This window comes from Dermacentor albipictus, chromosome 7 (genome assembly GCF_038994185.2).
Source record: "Dermacentor albipictus isolate Rhodes 1998 colony chromosome 7, USDA_Dalb.pri_finalv2, whole genome shotgun sequence".
NCBI classification, from domain to species: domain Eukaryota; kingdom Metazoa; phylum Arthropoda; class Arachnida; order Ixodida; family Ixodidae; genus Dermacentor; species Dermacentor albipictus.
In genome coordinates, this window is record NC_091827.1 from 5,379,591 (window position 1) to 5,407,438 (window position 27,848).

At 44.4% G+C, this 27,848-nt stretch overlaps 1 protein-coding gene across 1 annotated transcript in view; it reads right to left on the minus strand.

Moving 5' to 3' along the window:
* Positions 1–27,848, minus strand: part of Sptz (zinc finger FYVE-type containing 26 spastizin) — a 149,936-nt gene that overhangs the window by 6,685 nt on the left and 115,403 nt on the right. Inside the window, exons 39-45 of the mRNA XM_065455034.2 lie at positions 14,928–14,987; positions 12,239–12,385; positions 10,353–10,550; positions 8,547–8,755; positions 1,684–1,846; positions 1,110–1,169; positions 412–594 (exon numbers count right to left, since the gene is read on the minus strand). Of these exons, the coding sequence (XP_065311106.1) occupies positions 412–594; positions 1,110–1,169; positions 1,684–1,846; positions 8,547–8,755; positions 10,353–10,550; positions 12,239–12,385; positions 14,928–14,987 (1,020 nt within the window). The remainder of the gene's footprint in view (positions 1–411; positions 595–1,109; positions 1,170–1,683; positions 1,847–8,546; positions 8,756–10,352; positions 10,551–12,238; positions 12,386–14,927; positions 14,988–27,848) is intronic.

A 27,848-nucleotide genomic window follows, 5' to 3' on the forward strand; every position in this document is an offset into this window, starting at 1 on the left:
GATGCTTCCTATCCTGAGTACAAAATTGGGGGGTGGGGGGGAGGCACAGAATTCTGTTGCAGCCAGCAATGTCTCCCTCAAATCGAAAGGTGCAGCGGATGCTTCCTAGCCTGACCATCACATTGCTTAGCTCAATGTACGAAGCTGAGTGGTGAAGATGCGAGGAAATTTAATTTTTTTCGCAACTTCTGTGCTTCAAAAACTTAGATGGTCAGCTTATGTGATCAGCTTTTCCCAGGCTCAAGGTTAGTGTACACTTTGAGATGCAATGTTCAAGCAAGCATATTAAGCATGTGGCCTGTTAAAATAGTTACTGGTCATTGCTATTTGCACTCCGTAAATAAACAGGTATAAACATGGGTGGCAATTAATAAAATTTGTAACTATGTCAGAAGCACAGAAGCAACGTACATCATCTTCAGAGCGCACCAGCTCTTGCAAAGCAGCAAGCACGACAGCATCGGTGTCGTAGCGGTCTGTGTAGCCACAGCTCTGGATGCACCTAACCAGGCGCTCTACTTGTAACACGGCTCCAGCTGAAACAAGGGTCTCGGCTGCACGCTCAAACACTAAAGACCCATCCAAGTGATTTTCCTGCAGGTGAAATGAAAAAGGAAAGAAAAGGCAGAAAGAATAAAAGGGAGGGGAGGGGGGCACAGAATTGAAATTTGTGATTACTTTGCACCAATGGTTCCAGAATGTATAATAACCTAGATGCAATTACACTGCCCTCTTCTGTGGTCTAATGAAGAGTAAAATAGTCACAACCTTACTAAAAGGGAGTATAGTCTCCTTTTTAGGAGTACTGCAGCCTAAAAGAGAGTAAAAAGAGTGGAAAATTCACTAAAAGGGAGTAAAGCAGACTTTCTCTAAGATAACATGAAAGGGTTCTGACCTAAATCTAATTAAACAAACGCCTTTGCGTTCCACTGCCACTGGAACGCAAAGCAGTAGTAGATAGTCATAGCCATTGGGTCACTAGGACAAGTGACCATGGCAAACTTCCCTCGAGCAGCCTAAGATACTATAGTATACAATAGATTATGCACAACATATTATGATGTGCAATGCACGGTTTCCAAGAGAAAGTAGAAAAAAAAAAGTGTCACCTGGATGATGCGAAATGCCAGACCAAAGCCTTCCTCCACATTTCTTCCATTGATAAGCACCTTGAAAAAAAGATATTTCAACAGTTGATAATCTTAGTTTTTGCAAAAAAAACTTTTTGCAGCATTAACCAAAAAAATGTCAGAGTTGAGAAGAGGTTTATTGGCGGCTCCTAATGCAAAGGCGCAGCGACTGGGAACGGCAAGACAGCTCGAAGGACTGTCCAAAATGACGCCAGCAATCAACAGCGTGAGCCGAGCCGCGCGTTGCCGAAGCGGCTGTGCCGCGAGACGCGTCGTCTTCTTCACAGAGTAGAAAACAATCCGAAGGATGCGCTAGCAAAGTTAGTGAGCAGAAAGGCTCGCTGAGCAGATCACTGTGCAGTATCTGCATCTGTCATCAGACAGTCACTTTATTCTGGGCATGCCCATTAAGCTTTCTCCATTTAAAAGGCAAGTAAATACAATTAGTTTGATGCCAGAGGACAAATGCCAGAGCCACTAAGGCTGCAGCTATTGATGCAAATGTAGTGTTAACTGTGCAGGTCTGGGTATAGCTTCCTACATAAGTGCTTACCAGGCAGGCTAGGTCATTCTTCATCGATGTGTTGCCAAAGAGAGTTGGTGCAACACAGTCGGCATTGTCCTTCTGGCGAGGCTGCAGTAGCTTCTCCTGTTCAGTCTCACGTGTACTGAGGAACCGCGTGATGTCAATTTGCATGTTCACCATGCTAATGTTCCTGCACGCAAGGCATAGAGAACTGTAAGTACCAGTGTGCTTCTCCAACTTATTACAAGCAAAAGGCTTTCTGAATGCTGCAGATAACACGTTGAAACAACCTCTTCAAAACGTCGAAATAATACCCTTTGCCACAAGAGCACTTTCAATTACCTTGAGTCAATGCCTGTCGGTTTTGGGTCACATCTGGCACTGCTACATGTAATTTTCAAGCATGCTCGATTTTGGTCCTGTTGTACTCAAGTGCTACTCAGTTTCAGTTACACTTTCTTATACACATCAAAATCAAATAAAATTTTGTGGTTTGATGACTCAAAGCAACACTTGAGCCATGAGGAAAATTGCAGTGGGCACTCCGGGTTAATCTCTACAACATGGAGTTCTGTGCTGAAATATAAGCATGCGAGCCACGAAACAGCTAAGTCAGCAAGAGGTGTCAAAGAACCCCTTTAGAAGGACACCAATGAGGAACATTAAGCTGTATAAGTAAAGTGTGAGTCTGCAATAGCGAAATGGCCAGTGTTAGTGTGAGATTAAGCCTGGTGAGCCAGAAAAAAAGAAAAAAGGAAAGGGTAGTGACGCCACCGTGAAGTTCTTGCACAAGCACACCAGCACACCATGATGTCATGGATATTCACAGCCTCTAATTGTGTCTGACCAATTGCTTATCAGCAAAACAGGACTACACAGCATTACAAGCAAACTGAACATTCAACATAGCAAGTAGTGAGGAGCTTTAATCAGCCAAGATGGCTAAAAATATGATAACATAGTTTAAAACCTCCGACCTCACACTGTGGAGATGCTCTACATTCTCACGTCGTCCCCCAAGTTTGTTATACCTGCACAACTCTCATGCCCATTGACATTTGGCTTCCCCATGTAACAAATGTGATGGTGGAAATTGGTACACAACTATGATAAAAGATGGTGCGAGGGCTTTAATGTGAGTGATATCTGATAATGGTATAACTCAAATGCAAGAGGAACTTCTTCATCTTCGGCTTCAGGATGGTGGCATGCGTAAACTGACTGCACGCTTGCTGGTGCTCTTTGCGGGTACCATCAGTACATAACCTGTGCGGCTTCAGAGCACTACACTGGCATGAATGAACACAATTGCTCAGATGCACTTCTGTTCTTGGGACCTCACTTATGGATGACTTGGGTGTTGTTGTCATACATGAGTGAACATTATTCACTCGGTATTCTTGCATAATGAGTTGAACTTCATGCGAGGGTTGGTCCAGAAATAAGGTTCCCATCAATGTTAGAAATAGAAAACATTGTTTATTCTCATAGAAATTTACATCAATGGAAAGATGAAACGTTGCTCTATTTTTCTACATAATCGGCATCTTTTTCTATGCATTTTCGTAGACGATGCTCCAATTTCTGTATCCCAATGTTGTAGAACTCCGCTGTCAACCCGTTGAGGAAGCGTTTGCCACTAAAATGTTCCTTTAACTTGGGGAACAAGTGATAATCACTAGGCGCGAGGTCTGGACTGTACGGTAGGTGGGGCATGACAGTCCACCAAATGTTTGTCAAAAGTTCCTGGATTTGACGGGAGGCGTGAGGTCTGGCGTTGTCATGAAGCAGCATTACACCAGCTGCCAGTCGTCCTCGCCAGCAGTTATGTAAAGCTTGCCTGAGTCTTCTTAGCATTGCACAATAACTGTCTGAGTTGATTGTTGTCCCACATTCCATGAAACCAATCAGCAGTATCCCCCTATGATTCCAAAAAACACTGGCCATGACTTTGCCAGCAGAAGGAGTTCGTTTGAACTTCTTTGTGACTGGTGACGCTGCGTGATGCCACTGTTTGGATCGTGTTTCGTTTCAGGAGTGAAATGAAACACCCACATTTTGTCTCCCGTAACTATGGAGCCCAACAATCCTTCCTTATCTTGTTGACACTTCTGAAGAAACTGGTGACCAGAGTCAAGGCGTTTCTCCTTGTGGCCTGATGTTTATAGCCGCGGTAGCCATTGTGCACAACACTTGTGATACGTACCCCAATTTTTCAGTCAAAGCTCTTTTCACTGTACCATAAGAACTCCCAGGAATCTGAGGAACAAGTTCACAGACGGTGATCCTCCTGTTTTGAAACACTTCGCATTGGACCATCTCGATAACTGCCTCCGAAACTGATGGTCTTCCACTCCATTCTTCATCGTGAACTTCTTTCCAAGTGGCACTAAACTCCCTGCATAACTTTTGTACGTGTTGAACAGACATACACTTGTCGTCATACACCTCTGTCTACTGATGAATATCCACGTGTTCAGTCCCTTTGGCATGCTAAAAGTGAATTACGGAATGAATCTCGCACTTGGCGGGATCAACAATGGGAACCTCCATATTGGATGGCTGCTGAGCCAAGAATGAGCAGTGCAGTGAAGCGCAGCTGGGGGGAATAGAGAGTTGGGGAACAGCCGCACGCAGCAGTGTTGCTTTATTTTGCCTCACACCTTCCCGTGTGGCTGGAGCTCTTTGGGAACCTTATTTATGGATGAACCCTCATAGATTCCTCGTCGTCTTCCACCAAGGAACTATGAGGAACTATTCCTTGTAATATGTATTTCGCCTAGCTGGCTTATTGCGTAGAAAGTGAAATAAATGCCACTTTGCTTTTGCACTACTGTGTGTACTGCATCCTTTATTACCAAGACCACTTGAAACCCTACGACACTGAAGTACAGGAACTGAGACACTGACACAAAATTCAATGTAGCAAACTTGTGACTTCATTTGCTCTAGTAATAAACAAGCTTTTGCCACCAAATTAATTTAGTGCCATGAAATATTATTTCCTTAGTCTAAATTGAAGGGGTGTGGGAATACTGAATAGTAGATTTCAAATCGAATATTGAATTGAATCAAGAAAAGAAAGCAAAATATTGAACATCAGAAATTTCAATAAAAACTTATACGCCTCCAAATTTTGTGCAATAAGCACAGTGCTGCACATGCTCAGGAGGCTAATCACATCACTTAAGAAAAATCTTGCTAGCCATCAGTAACTTAGCCACACCCTGCCTACCGATCACGGTATACCCGAAAACATTCAATTCCCGAGCAGCCTGTAGCTAGTAGACCACAAAACTGTATACGACAATGTTGCTCAAATATTCTAGTCGAGGCCTGAAACCAAACTGCATCATGAGGCTGCGGAGATATTCAGCTTTTTCTCAGATCTCGTGCCCTGCAATATTTTGTCGCCAGGTGTACCTATGAATTGATATGCATAGTATGCTCTACTCTTATTAAAGGGAACATCAAATTAGTATACCAGCACTGATAGCAACTCAATTCATATACAAAGCTCTGCAAAATATTTTTTATTGATGGAACTGTTTGTTAAATAGAATTAATTAAAGGCACACTAAAGGCAAATACTAAGTCAAACTAATGTGATAAAACGGTGCTCAAGGACCTCTAAGGTGTCAACATTATCGCAAACACAGCCTTAATAATTGAGAAAGCGAGATAAATGCAGGACATGATTAGAGACTCCCCCGGGACATTCAAGCACTAGCCCGATGACGAAAGCACTCCTCAGTTAAATTCTGTTACTAGTACTCAACTACTCGTTGCAAAAAACATCCTCGTATTCTATTATAAGATGAAAGAAAATGCTACTTGTCTAGTTCAGTTTCATGTTTAGAAAAAGGAGCTCATTGAAATTACCTTTGACAACGACGTGGGCGGTCGAAAGGTTTAGTTTTCGCTCGACTCTGCGCCGCCCAATCTTTCGTGTTTCAGTACTTTCATGATCGCATAGTGATGCACTGGGGTTTTGCTGACTCGCAAAACTTTCACAAACTGCAAGTAGCAGAGAATTCAACTTCCACATGATGTTGCAGGATGCCTAAATGGTCTATGCCATTTGACCAAAAAGAAGCTGCAGCGGTGAATTTGCCGCTCTGTCTTGGCTCGGAGCTGCCATCTGTCGGGCACCGTTTTGCTCACTGACGGCAGCAAAGGGCGGTGATAGTGTATGCAACATCACCACTCCCCCAGTTGGGTGGTGGGAGATCTGAATTTGAAAAATCGCATGTTCGAGAAATCGCATATTAGATAGTCAATTTGCAAATTGAAGAGGTATTCGGACCTTTCAGATACAATTTTCTCGTAAACTTAGTATTTTCTTGGCACAAAACAAGCGTTGCGAGGTTCCCAGAATGGTATTTAAACAGACCATGTCGACTTAGTATTTACCTTTAGTGTCCCTTTAAGTGCTTTCTTTCTCTCTCAAGCTACAGAAATGGCGAAGTTGTCCTAAATACTAATGAGGTTTTCAGTTTAGTAATGAGCCATTAAGTGCTTATTGACAATCTTCTATTGCCTAGGAAGTATTGCTTTCCTGTTTTCTTCCAGAAAACAGGAGGTTTTTCCATTCTTATGGCTGGTGGTTTCTGTGGGTAATCTTGAGGTAGTTATAAGGCCAATCTGCATGACAGGCAAGAACGGGGTGTGCGCATCACCTTACTCGGATCAACTTCGCGTTGTCCTCGGCGCCACACATGTCGACCGAAGTAGCCACCCACGATAAAAAGTTTTTAAATGTGGAGGCCCACGGCAAGTTCGCATGACTTCCACCCTCTCTCTCTCTTCTTTTTTTTCGTCCGCATCCATCTGCGTCTGTGTCAATGCGCCTGCAATCAGCACACTATTGCATGTAATTTCAGAGCCCGCCATGTAAATCTGAAACTAGTCTTTTGTCAGGTCGCTTGAAACGAGGGGCTACAGCACAGTACTTCGCAATGATAGTGGCCGTGAACATGCAATGGTCATCCTCTGCATTCGCTTTTGTTGGCGAGGTGGTTTGTTCGCTATCCAAGGGTCATGCGACTGCTGTGAATAGATCTTGATTGATTGGTAATCTTAACTTGAGTCACCGACACGCAATAATGAATCTCCAATTAAGCTTAACAGGCTAGACAGTGTGGCCAATGGTGCAGCCGTGGCGAAAATTCCCTGCTGGCCAATGTGATAATGGGCCACAAACTGCCACGGAAAGCTTGTCGCTTATATGTTCCTACGGGTGGCTCATCAGTGATTGGACACGAAATCACGCGTGCGAGTTAGACTGACGGCCTGTGGTCAACCAGCCAGCAACTACCACGGGCACATGTGCAAAGTTTGTCTGTGTGTTTGCATGTGGTTACAAAGCTCTGAACTGCACGAATCTGCATGTGTGAACAATGAATTCGCACATTTGATGCAATCAGTGTGCCTTCCAGTGGCCAATCGGCCCGATCTTCACACAAGCTTCTGTACTTTCCACCCGTGCTGCTTTTGTCCTGCCCTCTATTCACGTAGCATTAATAATTTCAATTGGTCCTGTCGACCAGGTGGTACCTTGTACAGTAAAATCTCGTTAAACTGTACCTGCTTAAACAGTAGTTTCGTGTTAAACATAGTAAAGACAAATTTCCGACTCAGCGGCCATTGAACATAATGTGTTTTGTATCTGCATAAACAGTACCAGTTTATTGCGTATGTGTCGGTCAACACACCTCAGAGACCGCCTCAGGACCTCAGAGATCGGAACAACGGCCTCCAAGTGCTCTGTGCATTTGTGCGTGAAGCCACATCAACATAAAGCGCTGTGCCAGAGAGCATTGTGGCATCGTGCAAACAAGGACTCGCGTCCTGCCAAAGCTCGAATAAAAGAGACGCCAGGTGCTCAGCATAGAAGAAAAATTAGACATCGTTCGCGCTATCGAACATGACACAAAGAAGTCGGTGCTGGCACTCGACAGGAATCTGCTGTTGACTACGGTGTGTAGCATTTGGAACGCGAAGAAGTTGCTCGGCAGCGCTGCTGCAACCGTGAAGAGGTGTCGGCTACGAGGTTCAACTTTTCGCCATTGTTGTCTCTGTTGTTGCCGAAGTGATGACTAGCAACAGTGATGAAGACGACATGGAAAGTGACAGCACGAGCCATTCAGGCCTAACAGTGGCAGAAGCTGCGCGTTACGTCAGCCTCATCATGCAATTGTCGCGACAAGAACAGCACCCCGCAATGAAAAAGGTGCCTCACGACTTCTGCAGCGCTACCGCATGTGCGCACGGAGAATACATAACGCCAACGAGGAATCTGTCATGCGAGTGTTTGCCGAGAAGAGGGGGCAGGCTGAAAGGCTGGCACGCAGCGTCAGAAAGTTTGAGGCCGCTGCCGTCGCTGCTAGGCCGCCGTGGCATCAAACGAAAATAACACTTTTGTCGCGCAAAATGAATAAATACTGGATGTTTATTTCCCCTTTTATTGCACTCTCTCCGAGTTCTGTGTTTTGTTTTTGACAGGTAAGTGGGTGCAATCTCATGCTATTTCGATTAAACAGTACTACCGTTTAGTACATACTTTTTCCGAGCTCCGGCCAACTACAGTACGGTTTAACCAGGTTTCACTGTACCAATGAAGATTGCGTGCCGTCAGAATGCCGCTTGTCAATGCGGCGGCCACGGCCGGGTCATTCACCACTGGTGCTCATATTTGAAAAATCGCATGTTCGAGAAATCGCATATTAGATAGTCGATTTGCAAATTGAATTATTCAAACATTCGCTATTCGCTTCAAAATCAAACATTTGAGCATTTGCACATCCCTACTAAATTGATTTCGCGTTGCAGTTTAAAAAACAAAATATTGTTGACAGTAGCAAAAGAGAGCCGTAAGTGCTGCACTGTACCTGTTCACCTCCTTGGGTGCCATAGCAAGTACTTGAGTGCTCGTGCAATTTGAACGATGCCCTTCCCACGTTGTGTACTTGGACAGGTACGTCTCGAGGTGCTTTCGCGCTTCAGCCAAATGTGCAAGGCGCTGGTGAAGCTCCGAGTAGCCGCTGGCAGGAGGGCTCTCGAAAAATTGGATGCTTGTCACAGCTGCACGAAGATAGTCCTGCAGGAAGACAAGCAAGCATAAGTCGGTGAACATGTAAGTATGCTCACTCGCATCATATTGCAGGTGTGTAAGTGAGTGTGACGAAGGTTGTGAGTGGATGTCAGCAAAAATGTGACAAAAAATGGTCAAGTACATTGCATTAAAACAATATTCTGCATCAAATCCTCTGGAGACCCCATCAAAAGTGCATTGACACAATGGTATCTTTCCAAACGTGTTTTTAAAGACAAAAATGAATTACTTGTTCAGATGCCAAAGTTACATCCATACGGTAGCACACCCACGTACAGTAATCCCTCATTATAATGAAGTCAGCAGGATGGCGACAAAATTTTTTATAAGTGATAATTCTATATAAGCAACCAGTCGAGAAAAGCTAAAGCAGTCAAGGTGTAATTGCGCCGCAACTGCGAGGAAGCCACCATAGAATGTATTCAGTGAAGCAAAACTTTAATCAGGTGCAAAAAAGGCAGTCAGCTTTGGCTGTTTCAAGTTCTTACTGGGCATGAGCAACCCCTGCTCTAATTTGACTAAGCATTGCACAAGGCCATGGTCACCGTCCATGCATTCAACCTTGTTTCACAGCAGGCATAGGTACTCCCACGTCTGCACCATCCGTCGCTTGGGCGCCATGGGAGCAGCAGCGTCAGCCAACACAAATGTCTCGAAGTCACCTTCTACCTCTTGGTCAGCAATTTTATGAACAGCCTCATACAGATCGCTGCAAGTTCGGTCATCATCAGGCTGGTCATCGTCAGGGTCGCTGACGATGGCGTGGGAAAAGCCGGCGTGCGCAAAGCAGTTGGCGACCTTCGAAGGTGCGAGTTCTTTCCATGAGAAGCTCAGCAAATGGATCACACCAAGCAAATCAATGTTGTACCTCTTGCTGGCGTCATATGCTGTGAGCATGCGCTGCAAAAGAGCCTTGTGGTACAGCTTCCAGGTGGTCTCAATGATGCCCTGATCCATCAGTTGCAGTACCACGGTTTTGTTAGCAGGCGAAAATTCCCCATCCATCACCTTTAGGTTCTCGTTCTTCCCGTGGCTCGGACAAATGTCAGTTAGCATGAAAAGCACTTGTCGATTCTTTGCGTCGAACAGTCTATCCAGAAGGCACACACAGTTTCAAAAAATATGACCTCAATCACTGTGGCAAAATGCAGTGATGTTATGTTCCAGTCAACACATATCATGAGTGTTAACTACAAGATCAATGCATTTCACTGCAGATTTTGAAGGCTTAATTCTCTGTGAAAATTATTTACTTAGACGACATAACACTGAGATTCCTAGTGAAATCATGCCCACCTCTTCAAGTAATCTAGCTGATGTGATAGAACTGCATCGTCTACCACAAGCGAGTTTCAATAAGTGTGTTTCCAGTGAAGAAAATCAGTTGGGCTGTGCATAGCACAGTTCTGTGTGTTAAGTGAGCCACAGCTCTAGGCTTGGTATAGCACACACACGAACGCACACACACACACACACACACACACACACACACACACACACACACACACACACATGCACACACAAGCGAACAAAATGGCATTGGCACAAGTGGGTAGATTTGTACAATGAAGCTTTGACGCACCTCCATGAACAGCTGCAGAGCGTAGAGCGTGTGCATCCACCCCCGTTTCTGGAGGCTTCGGCACACGGCGAGTAGAGTGGGCCACCACCGGTTCAGACTCATGTCCATCTGCCGAAGGGAGCACAGCAATGCATCCAGCGTACCCTGTTTCAGTGATGGCTGCAGCAGCTCCTCCAAGAACAAGTCCACTTCACAGCCCTGCAAGAGACAGGAGGTATGAGACCCGGTGGTTGCACTAATGGATTCATGAGAAAAATTGACTAGAATTTTTTGCCTTTGTGTCCGAACAAGATAAAGAGGTCACAGGAAGATGAAGCCTTGAAATGATAAACAGTGGCCGAAAGAGGGAAGCCTCAACCTGGAGCTGATGTTTTGACTATATGCAGGAACTTGCCTTCATCAGGGTGCTAGAGCATCAAGTTCTTTAGCCAAGACATTGGCTTCAGGATGAGGCTTCCCACTGTTCATCACTGATCATACTCATACATTTAGCTTGGAGCCGATGTTGGCGCCGTACGTCTACAGTGTCACGGTTCACGGCTGCGCTTTTGCCAAAGATAGACTTCGAGGTCACGCCATGTCGTTTCTTAAACCACTCAAGCCAGCCATTGCTACACTTGAAATCTTTATGACCCATTTGGAGCAAGCGGGTGGCCTGTTCGCAGACCCACTTGCTTGCCAATTCACCTGTCCATTCATCAAACTGCCTATCCACCTGTCTGTGCATGTGTGTGTGTGTGTGTGTGTTGATTTTTTGGTGCAAATTCCTTTATAACAAGATTATGGTGAACCTTTGAGTGTGCTGGCTCCTACGATGTCATCAAATATGGAAGACAGTACCCAGTGGAGTGGCACAAAAACATATTTTAGGGATCGGTGAGCCACCGCAGAACTAGCGCATGCAAGTAGCTTGTGAGGAGCAAAATTATGATGGTGAGCGGCCACCTGCTAGGTGTGACAAATAAGCAGTTCCATAAAGATAACACAGGTCTATCTCATCTGCAGTGTAAAACAGGTGAGCAGAGGCTGCATTCAGTCAAGATCTTTACTTTCAATTCTATTATTTACCCTTAATCTTGCTCCCCTAAATGGTCGACTCTGGCAAACACAGTAATGCAAAGCACTGTACTCAATAATAACTATACTTGTTTATTAGTGTTGTTCTTCAACATTCTTTATTAAATTCAGCCATCTCCTGAGACATGTATAAGCAGATATTGTAAATAGTGCTTCTTCAGATGTGACAGATCGTTATATTTAGAGTTCTTAAATTGTATTTCATTTGTTTCAAGCAATTTTTTAACAAGCTCTGCACCACTTGTTTCGCCTTTTTTGGTAGTGATATCCTCATGTTCGTTGAAATTCGTCCAAGGCCATCCCGATTGCCAAAGTGACTTGAGAACTTGGTTTTCATAATTTTTAAGAAGTGTTGGCACTTTTCAAATACATATTGGTCCTGTAACTGATCAGAAAAATATGTTCTTAAGAGTGATACACTCATTTTGATGGCAATGTCACCATGCTCATAAAGAAAGCACACAAACTAGAACAGTACAAAGACAGTGTGCTGTGGACTCTATTAATGGTGAATGGTATTACGCTGAATTCTTTGGTAAGCAAAACACTTCATGGAGTATAGCTTCACTGGGTCTATGCATTCAGTGAACTTCGGTTAGCTTGAACTTCTGATAAGGTGAAAAGGTTAACAAGGTCTGTTTAGGTTCAATTTAAGTAAGAGCCTAACATACTATTTAAAAAGTATGGCATGACTAGAGTTGTGAGTAGTGTTGCGACTAGTGTTGCGACTAGTGTTGCAACTAGTGCATTATTAGTGTCGGCTAGTGCTACACTGATGAAAGCAGAAAATGCAAAAGGAAGCAGCATGCCTTTGAAAGGTAGTACTCGAGGGACTGTGTGGTTCGACCGTGCCGATAGAGAAATGACAGCATTGATCGGTGGGTGCCATACAGCTCTAAGTAGTGCTTGCATTCGGAGTACACCACGCCTTTCAATTCACTGACCGGAACTTTCACCTGCAGACAAAAAGGAGAAGTACACAAAAGGAAAAGCACGAAATACGGTCACCATCCAGCGTGCTCTCAGAGATGTTACCAGACAAGAGTTACAACAGCTCTGAGATGGATGCATGCGTGCATCTGGGTGCCACAGATTAGAAATCTTGAAAGTAGGGGTGTGCAAATTTTCAAAAATTTCTAAAACAAATCGAATAGTGTCCTATTCGATTGGGTCTTTGAATCGAATTTGTACGATTCACGATTCGTAAGCATAAATATTTTTTATGCAAAAGCATCAAATGGTCCATTGAGTGAAAAAGCAAGTGTCTATAAACAGAGAAACGGCAGCTAAATTCCGAATGGCTGCGACACCACATCACGAGTGCCCCTCGATGGAGCAGAGCGGGCAAAATGGTGTTGCGTGAGGGGAGAGGGCTTTGCCACGGCACCACATCAAAAGCGCGCCTCAACAGAACTCAATAGATATGGCACTATGATGCCAAGGGGCGAGTTGAGTTGTCATCGATGAGGCAGTCGCGTGACAGCTGGCGTGCTGACAGCTGGCGTGGAAGCTGGCGTGCGGCCCATATAGCTCTCTCTCACCCCAACTGGGCTTAGCAACTGCGCGTGCTTGCCGGTTTTGGTGGCTGTTGCTGCGTCTTCAGTCTCATGTCGCACAGGACGTCAGTAGCATGTGGCATCTGCACTGCAGGCTAGTGATGCTTGCTTGCTCGGGCAGCACGTACCGCTATGGTACATTACTCACAGTGAAAAACTCAAAGGGCCACTCAGCAGCGTTCAATTGAACATTAATGCTTTCGCATTCAAAATTCTTAGGAAGTGCTTAGGTGTCCTCATATTTTCTTTAATAGTTTACTAATATTTCAAGACATCAACTTCATCCAATTAGCCAGAAAACTGGAGCAAAAGTACAATAAATTTCATCTCCATGGGCATAGTATAGGCATAAAACGTGAGAGCTTACGTAATGGGGCAGGCTATGTCGCTAAGGTAGCCATACTTTAGCTGTTATACAGCGATCATGGGCAGTCTCTGAAGAGCCCTGTGCATGCAAAGAAACTGCTTATTGTGCTTTATTATGATTTTATTGATAATATTAGGATGTGAGCACTGTTTCATACTGATTGTGAAAATATTCAATATTCAATATTCAACTTCAATATTCGAAAATTATTCAAAAAGTATTTGATATTAAATTCAACTTGTTTCTGACACTAACTGATTTGTATTCAATTCAGTCTAAAAAGAATACTATTCACATGCCCCTACTTAAAAAGAGTACTTCAGGATTTGCAATGCAGATGTATGTGTCTGTCTTAGGAGGCCATGCTAGTGGCATCAGCTAGTTTATCCCTTTGAGTGTAGTATTCCAATCACAAACAGTTCATACTGTTAGCTAACAGTATGAACTTGTTTGTGATTTGAATACTACACTCCATTGTTTATTTTACAACAGTAATGGGACAATGGAGTGGACACTATGAGACACGTTCGAATACTCAAGTCTGTGTTTGTGCTTCATAAGACAACACGCTGACATGATGTGACACGACTGGCATTCACGCTACCATGCTCTGGCATTCCATGACATTCCGTGCACATTCACACAATCATGCTTTTTCACTGGCTCACACTAGCCTAGCTCACATTGCAATCAGACATGAAATGAATCTTACATCAAATCAGACCGGAATCATGAAATGGGGCATGGGTATTTGAAGGCTGAATCAACTAATTCGGCCAGCTATTTTTCGATCTGAATTCAAACTAGACTACAGTAAACTTCTGTTAATTTGACTCCAGCCAGTTTTATTTTTTGGTTAATTCAATCCCAACCAAAGGTTCCAGCTGGCGCCCATGCATTTCTATGAGCTCAAACTTCCGTCATTTCAATCCTAAAATTGTCCTTCGCTGGATAATTCGAACTTGACCAGTAAGCATACATGCACCTTACCCCCATGGTGTTTTTTTTTTTTTTTTGCCAAGAAAACAGAACCAAAAATTGCTTGCACAGTGCAATTGAATACAAAACCAAAATCGTTTACGGTGTTCATGTGCTTTTCACATAATAGAGATTTATTGCGGCAAAGCTGACTTTCATTAACCGTGTGGTGAAGCTGGCTTTAAGAAACTGGCTGCATGCAACACATATCAGAAACCTGCCCATTTCTCCTTCTAAAAAATATGGTGCACATTACAGTTTTACTGTGTTTAGGAGCTTTAATGCCATTTCTACATTAATTTCCTCTTTTAGACACATAGAAAGCATGCGAATTTGATTTGGGGGTGTGTTAGAATCAAGCAAATAGTACTGGCAAATGAATCAGCGGTGTGTTTTGATGTTTTTTTCTGTATCGTCTTTATTTAGACCTGTCGGATAACTCAATTAATTTTTTCAGTACCATCAGGCTTGAAGTAATGAAAGTTAATGGTACTATACTTGTGCATGCCTTACCTAAAGGTATATAAGAAAAAGAAAAACCCAACTCTGATGGAAAGGAGTGAAACCGGGGAGAAATGTGAATACGCTGACACTCACCTCAAAATTGGGGTCTTTGATACTTTTCAGACTGCCGATAGCACAGAAGACAGCTGCAGCCTGCGGAGAGCATTACATGTCACTTGACTATACAAGCTTGGACCATGCTCAGCTGACAGGCCAGCAACAACACCAGTGACAGCCACCAGAAGAAACAAAAATTATCCCAGTGTTATCCCAGGTGCCATCATTCCCATGACCCATTGTAATCCCTCAGAGCTTCCTAGTCTCCATGTACCATCATGATGATGCAAGCGTGTTGTAGAACTCTTAAGTCATGATGACAAACTTTCTTTGTCCTACTGCTGCAAACCGGGTCAGCATTCTAAGGAACAGTCACTTAAAGCTTAAATGGTTCAGGCTTGAAGCTTTTTGAAAAGTGAAAAGAAGACAAGAAGGTCAAAGTGCACTACTCTCAGCTCATTGAAGAAACAGCTTCTGGATGTATATTGTCGCATGATTGTCCGGACAGGCCGCCATTGGAATCTGAACCTGGCAACGTTTAACGCTAGAACATTATCTAGTGAGGCGAATCTAGCAGTGCTATTGGAGGAATTAGAGGGCAGTAAATGGGATATAATAGGGCTCAGTGAAGTTAGGAGGACAAATGAAGCATATACATTGATAAAAAGCGGGCACATCCTGTGCTACTGGGGCTCAGCGGAGAGACGAGAACTAGGAGTCGGATTCCTGATTAATAAGAATATAGCTGGTAACATACAGGAATTCTATAGCATTAACAAGAGGGTAGCAGGTCGTGTTGGGAAACTTAATAAGAGGTACAAATTGAAGGTCGTACAGGTCTACGTCCCTACATCCAATCATGGTGACCAGGAAGTCGAAAGCTTCTATGAAGACGTGGAATCGGCGATGGGTAAAGTCGAAACAAAATACATTATACTGATGGGCTACTTCAATGCTAAGGTAGGCAAGAGGCAGGCTGGAGACAAGTCAGGGGGGAATATGGCATAGGCACTAGGAATAGCAGGGGAGAGTTATTAGTAAACTTTGCAGAACAGAATAATATGCAGATAATGAATACCTTCTTCCGCAAGCGGGATAGTCGATAGTGGACATGAAGGAGCCCGAATGACGAGACTAGAAATGAAATAGACTTTATACTCTGCGCTAACCCTGGCATCATACAAGATGTGGATGTGCTCGGCAAGGTGCGCTGCAGTGACCATAGGATAGTAAGAACTTGAATTAGCCTAGACTTGAGGACGGAACGGAAGAAACTGGTACATAAGAAGCGGATCAATGAGTTAGCAGTAAGAGGTAAATTGAGGAATTCCGGATCAGGCTGTAGAACAGGTATTCGGCTTTAACACAGGAAGAGGACCTTAGTGTTGAAGCAATGAACGACAATCTTATGGGCATCATTAAGGAGTGTGCAATAAAAGTCGGTGGTAACTTCGTTAGACAGGATACCAGTAAGCTATTGCAAGAGACAAAAGATCTGATTAAGAAATGCCAATGTATGAAAGCCTCTAACCCTACGGCTAGTATAGAACTGGCAGAACTTTCCAAGTTAATCAACAAGTGTAAGACAGCTGACATAAAGAAGTATAATATGGATAGAATTGAGCATGCTCTCAGGAACAAAGGAAGCCTAAAAGCAGTGAAAAAGAAACTAGGAATAGGCAAGAATCAGATGTATGCGTTAAGAGACAAAGCCATCAATATAATTACTAATATGGATGAGATAGTTCAAGTGGCTGAGGAGTTCTATAGAGATTTATACAGTACCAGTGGCACCCACAACGATAATGAAAGAGAGAATAGTCTAGAGGAATTTGAAATCCCACAAGTAACACCAGAAGAAGTAAAGAAAGCCTTGGGAGCTATGCAAAGGGGGGAAGGCAGCTGGGGAGGATCAGGTAACAGCAAATTTGTTGAAGGATGGTGGGCAGATCGTTCTATAACAACTGGCCACCCTCTATATGCAATGCCTCATGACTTCCGAGCATATCGGAATCTTGGAAGAACGCTAACATAATCCTAATCCATAAGAAAGGGGATGCCAAAGACTTGAAAAATTATAGACAGATCAGCTTACTGTCTGTTGCCTACAAACTATTTACTAAGGTAATCGCAAATAGAATCAGGAACACCTTAGACTTCGGTCAACCAAAGGACCAGGCAGGATTCCGTAAAGGCTACTCAACAATCGACTATATTCACACTATCAATCAGGTGATAGAGAAATGTGCGGAATATAACCAACCCTTATATTTAGCTTTCATTGATTACGAGAAAGCATTTGATTCAGTCGAAACCTCAGCAGTCATGGAGACATTACGGAATCAGGGTGTAGACGAGCCGTATGTAAAAATACTGAAAGATATCTATAGTGGCTCCACAGCCACAGTAGTCCTCCATAAAGAAAGCAACAAAATCCCAATGAAGAAAGGTGTCAGGCAGGGAGATACGATCTCTCCAATGCTATTCACAGCATGTTTACAAGAGGTATTCAGAGACCTGGATTGGGAAGAATTGGGAATTAGAGTTAATGGAGGATTCCTTAGTAACTTGCGATTCGTTGATGATATTGCCTTGCTTAGTAACTCAGGGGACTAATTGCAATGCATGCTTACTGACCTGGAGAGGTAAAGCAGAAGGGTGGGTCTAAAAATTAATCTACAGAAAACTAAAGTAATGTTTAACAGTCTCAGAAGAGAACAGCAGTTTACCATAGGTAGCGAGGCAATGGAAGTGGTAAGGGCATCTACTTAGGCCAGGTAGTGACCGTGGATCCGGATCATGAGACTGAAATAATCAGAAGGATAAGAATGGGCTGGGGTGCGTTTGGGAGGCATTCTCAGATCATGAACATCAGGTTGCCATTATCCCTCAAGAGAAAAGTGTATAACAGCTGTGTCTTACCAGTACTCACGTACGGGGCAGAAACCTGGAGGCTTAAGAAAAGAGTTCTACTTAAATTGAGGACAACGCAACGAGCTATGGAAAGAAGAATGATGGGCGTAACATTAAGGGATAAGAAAAGAGCTGATTGGGTGAGAGAATAAGTGGAAGTTAATGACATCTTAGTTGAAATCAAGGAAAAGAAATGGACATGGGCAGGGCATGTAATGAGAAGGGAAGATAACCGAGGGTCATTAAGGGTTACGGACTGGATTCCAAGGAAAGGGAAGCGTAGCAGGGGGCGACAGAAAGTTAGGTGGGTGGATGAGATTAAGAAGTTTGCAGGGACGACATGGCCACAATTAATACATGACCAGGGCAGTTGGACAAGTATTGGAGAGGTCTTTGCCCTGCAGTGGGCGTAAACAGGCTGATGATGATGATGATGATGATGTCGCATGATGCATTTTCGTATCATCCTGATGAAGGCCTTGTCGTTTTATGTTTCCAAGTGTAAGTTATCATGTTGCCTGCACTCAATGGTGAGTCTAATGTGTTCTCAAATATGCTTCATTGTTGCTCTGTCCCAGCGTGTCTTTCAGCTATATTGCAAATATTCACCATGAAATATGGTGGTGAGAACTTCCTGTATCCTGCAGAAATAGCAACTGGCCAAGTGCCACTCCAGTTTTAATTCAACAATTGCCGACTATACTTGCAGTTGATGTTGCCTCTTCAGTGTTGCTTGCTTTCGGGGCATAAGTTTACCCATGCAAACACTACATGATACATTACCCATGAAACACTACACTACACTTTATTAATTAATTCTGGTGGTGTTTCTCCATTCCTGTTCTTTTTTTTTCACCATCACTATACCATAACATTTTAAAGTGTACACAGTTGGCTCACACTAACAGAAACGAAAAAAAAAAGAAGAAGTCAGCAATAGCAGCAGTTGAAAAGATAAGGTTAAATCACAGTACCATATTTATGCAATTGTAAGTCAACATGAATGCAAGTTAATCACACCCCTCTCCATATTGCATGTCACAAAGAAAAAGGGAGGGGAAAGGCCTTATCCAGGGGCACACACGCAATGAGAATTTATTGGTCACTGGACTACTCATATTCACTTTTGCCGTCATCCTCACAAATGCTGTCATCGTCATGGCTGCTGTGGCCCCACAGTATGTCATCATCTAGCAGAATGCCACATTTCTCAAACTACTGCATCATTACATCACATGGAACCACCCGTGCCAAAAAAACCCAACTGCACACAGCAGTCAGGCAGGCTCTTTTCACATGCCTGGTTGGTGTAAGCTCGCAGTCTTCCGCTGCCAGCCGCTTATTGCACTCACGGAAGATCAGGTATTTAAAAGGCTTGTTCACACCGATGTTGAGAGGTTGCTGCCACATCAGACCACCGGGAATCATGAGCATGTCTGTATGCTCTTTTTGTGGCTCCACTTTTTGAGGATGCTCGACTCAAGCGTCTCTTGATGTTTTTTTCCCCGCATGGCTCTCGCATTTGTAATCCGACTTCACTACAAAGCTAAGCGACGCCGGCGGTCGGTGTAAGTGCAGAATAGTACAAATAGAACGGTGGCGCGTTCAAACGATCGTATTTCTCCATTCTTGGGGTAGGCTTCGCGAGACGGTCTCACAGAAGCATGGATCGGCACACGCACAGAACGTCCGTGCCACTTGCCGATTCCGAGCCAAAGAGGAAGAGCCTTCTCCTTTCCATGTCCAAGTAACCCCGCTGTTAAGTGGCGTTAGCAGAGCCACACTCGCGCCATCTTTCGCAATACGGTTCAACCACACCGACTGGCACGGGCACCAAGCCACACAGCGAAGCCAGATTACAGGAGACGAGAGCTATGCGGGAAAACAACATATCAGGGGATGCGCGAGAGTCTCGCATTCCCACAAAATGGAACCGATTTCGATCGACGTTAATCGAATATGCAATTTGATTAAAAAAGCTAAACTTTCTTCATCCGCGAGTGTTGATAACATAAATGACAAATCCCTTAAGAGTACTATTGCACATTTATCTGCTTTCTTGTCAAATATTTTTACTCAGTCTTTGCAGAGTTCAACACTGCCGGATGACTGGAAGACAGCGACGGTGATTCCAGTCCACAAGCCTGGTGATATTCATAACCCTTCAAACTACCAGCTGATCTCCTTAGCTTCTATTCCATGCAAGTTATTAAAGCACATACTCTACTACAACCTTGTCAGTTTTCTCGAGTCTAATAAATATTTAATCACAGCAGCATGGTTTTCATAAGCACTATTCTTGTGAGGCTCAATTACTAACCTTTACTAATGATTTGTCTTCCACATTAGATCGAGCTTCAGTGATTAGCTGCACCTTCCTTGACTTCGCGAAAGCTTTTGACACCGTCTCCCATTGACTATTATAACTGAAATTTAGTGCACTCCATCTTGATCGCAGCTTGCTTAAATGGATTGTATGTCCCTTGCAGAATATAAAACAGCATATTTCTGTTAATGATCATGACTCTAAATCATGCTATGTAACATCCAGTGTTCCTCAGGGGTCAGTACTTGGGCCTCTACTTTTTCTAATTTATGTAAATGACCTGCATGTTTCTGTTAGTTCTAATATAAGGCTTTTTGCAGACAACTGGGTGCTGCACTGCGTAATTTCTAATGAGTCTGACTTCTCCGTTATTCAATCTGACTTTAATAAAATTGTCTTTTGGTGTGACACAGGGCTTATGAAACTAAACATTAACGAATGTAAAGCGATGAGAGTGTCTCGAAAAATTGACCAGTCCACTTCTCTAGGCAATGATCTTAACGGTTGCCCTCTGCAGTTCATCAACAGCTACGAGTATCTAGGCATCCATATCACTAAAAACCTGCCTTGGTAGAAACATATCCACCACGTTATTAACAAAGCTAACAGTACCCTTGGTTTTATTCGCTGGAATTTCCGCCTTGCTCCCGTTCCATTGAAACTATTACTATATAAAACACTCGTGCATTCTAAACTCAAGTATGCTTCACCTATATAGTACTCATACACCAGCTCACTAACACAGTCCTTAGAATCAGTTCAAAACCGCTCAGCTAGGTTTATCCTCTCTAACTACGATCGCTTGGCTAGTGTTTCTAGCATAAAGCAACAGCTTGACCTACCTCTCCTTTCTACTAGACGTTGAATTTCCCGCTTTTGCGTGTTTCATAAAATATACTACACTAATAATGACCTAACAATGACACTTTTTTTCCTCCAAGCCATTTGTCATCCCGTATTCATTATCGAATGAACGATGGGTAGCCTCAGTGTAAAAGAAATGCATACCTCAAAGCTTTCATTCCGAAAACAAGTCAAGACTGGAATCACCTTCCTGCCTCCATTGTTGCTATCACAGATCATGATGTGTTCAACTCGGCTATCTGTGATCACGTGCTGCCTATTTAGCCTTTTCTTTTTCATTTGTTTTACTATTGCTACTCTTCTATAATTGCTGTATGGCCTTGAGAGTAAATAAACGAAATGAAATGAAATGAATTGAGACTGTACATGCAAACAATTAGGCACTGGTGTGCAGCATAGGGCGAACATATTCGCTCGATATCCTGTCACGGTGAGTCAGACTTCCTCGATTAGTCAGCACCCATGGGCATGTTCTATTGGCAGTGGTTCGACTAGGTGGCACTGGTGCATAAAAGGTGCAGTAAATGCCCTTGCAATTGTATGCACTACTGCATTGTAGTTCCTTCGTCCCAATAGCATGTTTGAGACCCCTATTTGGTTGCCCAATGTAGAGCTCTCGGGGCATCGGACAATAGTTTTAACAGTTTTGCTTGGTTCAAAACAATCTTTGTTTGAACCGAAACGAGGACCTAGCTGGGATGTTTATTGCTAATGGCGGCGGCATGCTTTCTTGAGAGTGAGGTGATAGTTGCTGCGGCGTGTCTGAACTTGTCGATGTGCTAAGCCTTTTCTGAAGTTGGAAGATAGTATTCATACTGTATACTCCAATACTGCCAATACTCTGCAGGCCTAGCGCCTGCAGAGTATTGGCAAGCTTGAAGTGAGTGAGTACAGAAACGTTGTGGGTGGTGCGAGTTTCTTATGTAAATAGCTTCTCCTATTTCTTTGGACTGCAGGAGTTGCGGCCCCGGGAAACGCGGGCCACAGGTGCTGCGATGGGCTGTGTGATATTGTAGCCTGGCACCAGGCACTCCAACATCGTCTGGGATGGTGGGTGCCCTCTGCTCAGATTCTGTGTGCACCAAGTGGGGTATAACTACCTCACAGAGCTGACATCTCCTCGTAGCTACCCATCTTACAACCATTTTGGGTTTTGTTTATGGGTGCCGGTTGTTGTCGGAGTAGCGACTCATTAGGCCTGAGGCTTTCTGGAGCTGCCTGTCACACGTGGAGGGACACAGCCCGGTGGACCATAGTGTTAAGGTGTCACACTTCGCTTCCCTCATTCTAGAAAGCCTCGCACAAATTGAAATTATGCTCATTCGAATTAAGAAAGCGAGCTTTGTTCACGAGAACTTAGCATCTGAATAGCCGCACAATATTTTGCTAGCCAAATTGAACATCGTACTACATGGGTGATGTGCATGCAGAATTTCTCTCCATTGCACTACCTCACTGTTTGTTGAGTGTGTTGAGTGTACGCACTATGAGTGGTGTGGTCCTTGGTTTTCTGTCACCTGCACATTATCTGCGCTGCTGCCAAGTACAACGATCAAGCCATTCCAGGCAATGGAGATGCCTGTGGCCGGTTCAGTGCAGCTACTTCAGCGGTCGCCTGTGTCTGGCTCACAACTCTCGGCAGCTGGAACAGAAGCCAGCGACTACTGCGGCTCTTGCCAACAGGGCACGTCGGCACAAGTGACGCTTGCTCGTGCGGACTACTACCATGGCGTTTCCAGAATCTTGGCATAAAGTCGTGCCGTCGAATCTGCAGCCATGTCCTCTGCACAGTAGCTGCAGTGACCAATGAACATTAGCAGTGTACCCCAGAAACATAGTCGACGCATACATTATGGACAAGAGTGCATGGACATTTCCTCAGTGTGGCCACTGCTGCGTGCACTTCCTGTTCGCAAAAGTATGCATTGATATTAGACTGTGTAACATGTTTTTGCCGGAGAATGTAGTGTTTTAAGGTTGGGGGATGTGGGGACGCTCAACTCTCATGTGCCCCCTGATGTTGTTCACATCTTCTGTAATGTGGCTTCGCCAGACACCTACCTAAGCACCAACAGTGGTAGGTGTAAGTGCAGAGTGGTATGAGAGATGGTGCGAGTGTTGAGCTGCTAACGCCACCGAATGGCAGGGCTACGCGGGTGCAACAGGGAGTGTCCTCTCCCTCTTTAGCTTAGGGTTGACTGAGTGCGCGGAAGTCTGGCAGGCCAGCCGGCGCGCTTTGCGGGACTGTCCTAAGAAAGGTTTCAGAGCAGGGCTCCAGGATGTACGAACACAGTCGTTCAACTGCACCACTGTTCGCGTGCACACTGTGCACACGAATGATTGAGCATTGGTGTCCAGCATGGGGTGAACATATTCATTCTATATACTGTCACAGTCAGTCGGATTTGGTCAATTAGTCAGCACCCATCGGCTTGTCCTATTGGCAGTAATATAGCTGGCTAGATTGGTGTATAGAAGGCGCAATAAATACCCTTGTGATTGTGTGTGCTACTATGTCGTTGTTTCTTTGTCACAAGTGCGTGTTTGAGGCCCCACAACTTTACCCTCGGCTGTGAGGTGGCCTCGAAAGGAGTGCAACATGAGGAGGTTGGGAATGCAATTTTTGAAGGGCACCCCCAATTTTAGAAGCCACACTAGGTGGTACCATTCGACCAACAAGCCGTTCCTCATGTAGCCCTTCTCATTGACTCATACAACTAGTTCACCTATGGAGAATGCTTCTGATCACATTGTCATTCGCAAGACAGTGTATGCTCAAAGTTTCCTATCATCCTCCAAGCATGACAGTAAACCGAAACTCTTCATTTCCATTTATCAAGAGCTTCACTTTGTGGGCTCCCTTCATGCTCACTTTTGTGTTGCTTGTCATGGTGAAATACATAGGATTTTGATTGGCATTGCCGATTTGGCTAAGCAAGTATTATCACAGGTTGTGGAGCTTCATACAGTGCCTATGGAAAGCGAGGACTTTCCCCTAGTATGCAGTAAGCAGCTTCTGGCACACACTGGTACTCCAGCAGAGAGAAACCAGACCTTTTTACAACCTTTGATGCCCAAGCTCTGCTGGCTTTGAAGTTTGTCCAGGGCATACCCGCTTCTAAAGCAGAGACCCGGGCTTGTTGTGTGACTATGTCACAGGTCACTGGCAAGGACCAACTGCATATTTCAGTGACGAGCGCCACAAGATAGGCCTCCAGCTCCGAAAAGCATCCCAACTTCGATCCATGGAAACCACTTTGTGTTGTAGGTAGGAGGGAAGAGCAAGATGGCCAGACAAGGAGTCACATAACCACACGTTTATTAGTCTCTCAGACGTGTTCTATCCAAAGGTGAAGAAGCATACGCTGCTAGACTGCCGACTACACGCCGTCACGGGGAACATCCTCACACTGCTTTAACCAGATGACAGCATCTACAACATCTCCCCAGTATAGCAAGTGAAGTTTGCTGCAGGAGACGGCTTCAAGCACCTCCCACATCTGGTATTCACGCGGGCAGTGTCTTGGCAACACAAAAAAGCATCTGCAGCACCTTCACTGATACTGGCACTTACTGCATTGGCGTTAGCAGAAGAATACTGAGCTAGCTGGGTGCTATTCCTGCGTACAACAATAGTGTCAGTGTTAACCCAGTAGGACCGAGGGTCATCAGCTGGGGCTCGTACTGTCACTTTGCGCTTGAGGTCTATCAACCAGACAGAAAGCGATGACAAAAAAATTGCCAGTTGTTTTCTTCTGCTGGATTTTTGTTTCTTGCCAATTGTTTCTCTTGATGGATTGTAAACTTCAAGGACAGGGCAGGACGAGAGCACTGACTTCCATCTGTTGAACGCCTGTTGTTGTGGAGTATCACAAGTGAACTATTGCTTCTTTGACAGCAAAAGAGTAAGTTGTTGCAGGACTTCAGAGATATTGGAAACGAATCTGGCGAGGTATGTTGCCATGCCGAGAATTCTCTGCAGCTCGGTCCTGTTTCTTGGGCTCTCCATTTTCAAAATAGCTTCAACCTTCTTTTCATCAGGTCTTATTCCACCTTGGTTTAGCCAGTGTCCAAGGAATGTAAGGTGCTGGACATTAACTAAGCATTTGCTTTCATTCAACGTCACTCCAGCCTTGATGAGTAGCTGAAGTACATTTCTGAGTGTTTCATTGTACTCATGCCCTTTCGAATCCCAGATAAGGATGTCGTCCATGTGACAGACAACCCTGTTGATGCCTCATAAAATGCACGACATCTGTTCGTGGAAGTGTTCAGGAATAGGCGCAATTCCAAACGGTAATCGGTTGAAGAAGAAGAAGCACCCAAAGGGCAAGATGAATGTGGCGAGTTTTTTAGAAATTCTGCAAAACAGAATTTGCCAAAATCCAGAGTTATTGTCCAGTTTGAAGAACACTTTGGCCCCGTGAAGAAGTCCAAGAGGGTGCTCCATGAAAGGGATAGGTTGCCATTCTCTCAGAATGTGGTGGTTCAGTTCTAGAGATTCTCATGTCTCTGGAGGGCTTTGGGATGACTACCATTGGTGCACACCACTCAGTCAGCTCATCAACAGGTGATATGACACCGATTTTTTGCTTTGTTCATAGTTTCGAATTTGTCTTTTCGTATAAAGAAATCCGAATGCGTCTCGGAGAGCTGAGCGTGAAAGGTTTCGCTCCTGCTTGCAGCTGAATCCGGTGTTTTTTGTGCAGCTTGCCGAGTCTCTGGAACAATGGTGGAGTTGTGCTACTCCTGCGGCTGAAACAAACTTTTCGTCTGGACCACATAGCTGGTGAGGAGTAGCTGAGAGAAAAGGTCTGTCCTTCAGTGTCTGTTATATTTGCTTTGAGAGGGCGGTTTCGTTGGCGCCAGTGTCAATTTTGAAGTCTACTGGCTGACCTTGAACCAAGACTGTTGCCTCCCATGTTCCAACATCCGACGTCTTGATTGCCCCGAGGAATCCTGCTTCTAAAGTTACTTGTTGGGTTTCAACACAATCGAGGCTCTGCAACATGCATACTGAGGCATAATGACCCTTTCTTTGGCAATTCCTGCAGGCTTCCGAGCGTGCTGGGCAGAGGGTGCAAGGGTGATGCCCTTGACCACGCCAACGGCATGGTTTCTGTACGCTATTTTTGCAGGAGGAAGAAGATGGCTTGTTTCTGCCGCATGAATAGCTGCCACTTTTGTCCTGTTTTGAAGTAAGGCAACTTATTTGGGGACCGGATGCAATTTTGTTAATAGATGGCATTTCCTTATGGAGCTTGGCTTGTTGCTGATGGATGCTCTCGATCCGGCGGATGGACTCAAGAGCCTTTTGAAGAATGATGTCTGTGTCAAGCTGTAGCCTGGCAGATAGCTGCTATTCTGGTGTTGAATCTAGTTCGTTCAAAGAATATGTTGCGTCGTGGGATAAAATATTTGTCGATCTGCTCTACAACTGCTTCGAATTTCTCGGAGTTCTCTTCAGAGAGAGCAAAGGTCATGTGGATTTCCTCGGCTTGCTCGCCTATGATGTAGAGTAGCGCATTTACTCGATGTTTCTCAGGCTTCACGCACAACCCCGAAGAGCTTAGGAAATGTTCAAATCTTCATTTCCACTTTGGCCCTTCATTCGGCAACGAAAGTTGAAGGTGTCCGGCGGTTGAATTACGAATGATGCCATGGCCTCAAATGTTAGGCAGTCGTATTGCTTGAGTTCCGACATGTGCATATAGGGAGCAGGTCACCGGCGTTTCCTTGTTGGTGTCATCCTCCGCACAGAGGATGACTATGAGTTAATGTCTGCTGATAGCACCTGTTCTTCTGACACCATGTTGTAGCCAGGAGAAAAGAACGAGACAGCCAGACGAGTAGCCACACAACCACACATTTAATAGTCTCTCAGAGGTGTTCTATCCAAGAAGAAGAAGCATACGCTGCCAGATTGCCGACCACATGCCCTCACAGGGAACTATCTTGCCCTACTTTCATCAGATGGCAGCTTCTACCACACTTTGCTTGCCATTGAAGCTGAAACATTTACCTCGATGCAGCTGCCACTCCCGCACCACCCAATTCCGAAATGTTGAACTTGCAGTCTGTCACATAGTTGTTTGTTCCTTTGGGGTTAAGAATGGCAGACATCTTGAATATTGCCATGAATGAGTACCAGATGCTTATTGGACCCAGGGAACTCATGACGATTCATTTCATTTCATTTTTACTTCCGTAAATACCCCCTGTAGGGGGTCTTACATAAGGGGTCGGGTTAACGTGAGAAAGTAAAACATTTTTTTTCATGATGACAGGTGGGATGTAACTTTTTCTAGCTAGGTTGACGGACAGGTGATGGCTGCAATTTCATGGGGAAGGTCATTCCAGTCGCTTGCTGTTCGGAGGAAAAATGACTTGGAAAATGTAGTCGTACGGGCACGTTGACGTGAGACTTTCAGCGGATGACCAATTCAGTGAGACGTGCGTGATGGCGGTGTGCAGATGTATGGCTGCTGTTTGAGCTGGGAATAATCAAATTTGTGAAATAGGCACAGGCTAGAAATACGGCGACGGAGGGAAAGACTGCATAAATGGGACTGTAGGTTGAGAGATGAAACACTAATATAGGATGAGTATAAGCGGTGAATGAAACGGGTGGCTCTGTTTTGCACAGCTTCTAATGAGTCAATGAGGTAAGCTTGCTGTGGATTCCAGATGGCGGATGCATACTCAAGTTTTGGCCTGATTAATGATTTAATAAAGGGAAAATTAATAAAGGGAAAATCAGACATCCACCTATTCGTAGCAATTGCTACAAAGGAAACCCAAACAGGTTCCTCGAAAGAAAAGCCTCACAGTTGAAGAAAAATTCGTCCTGGTCC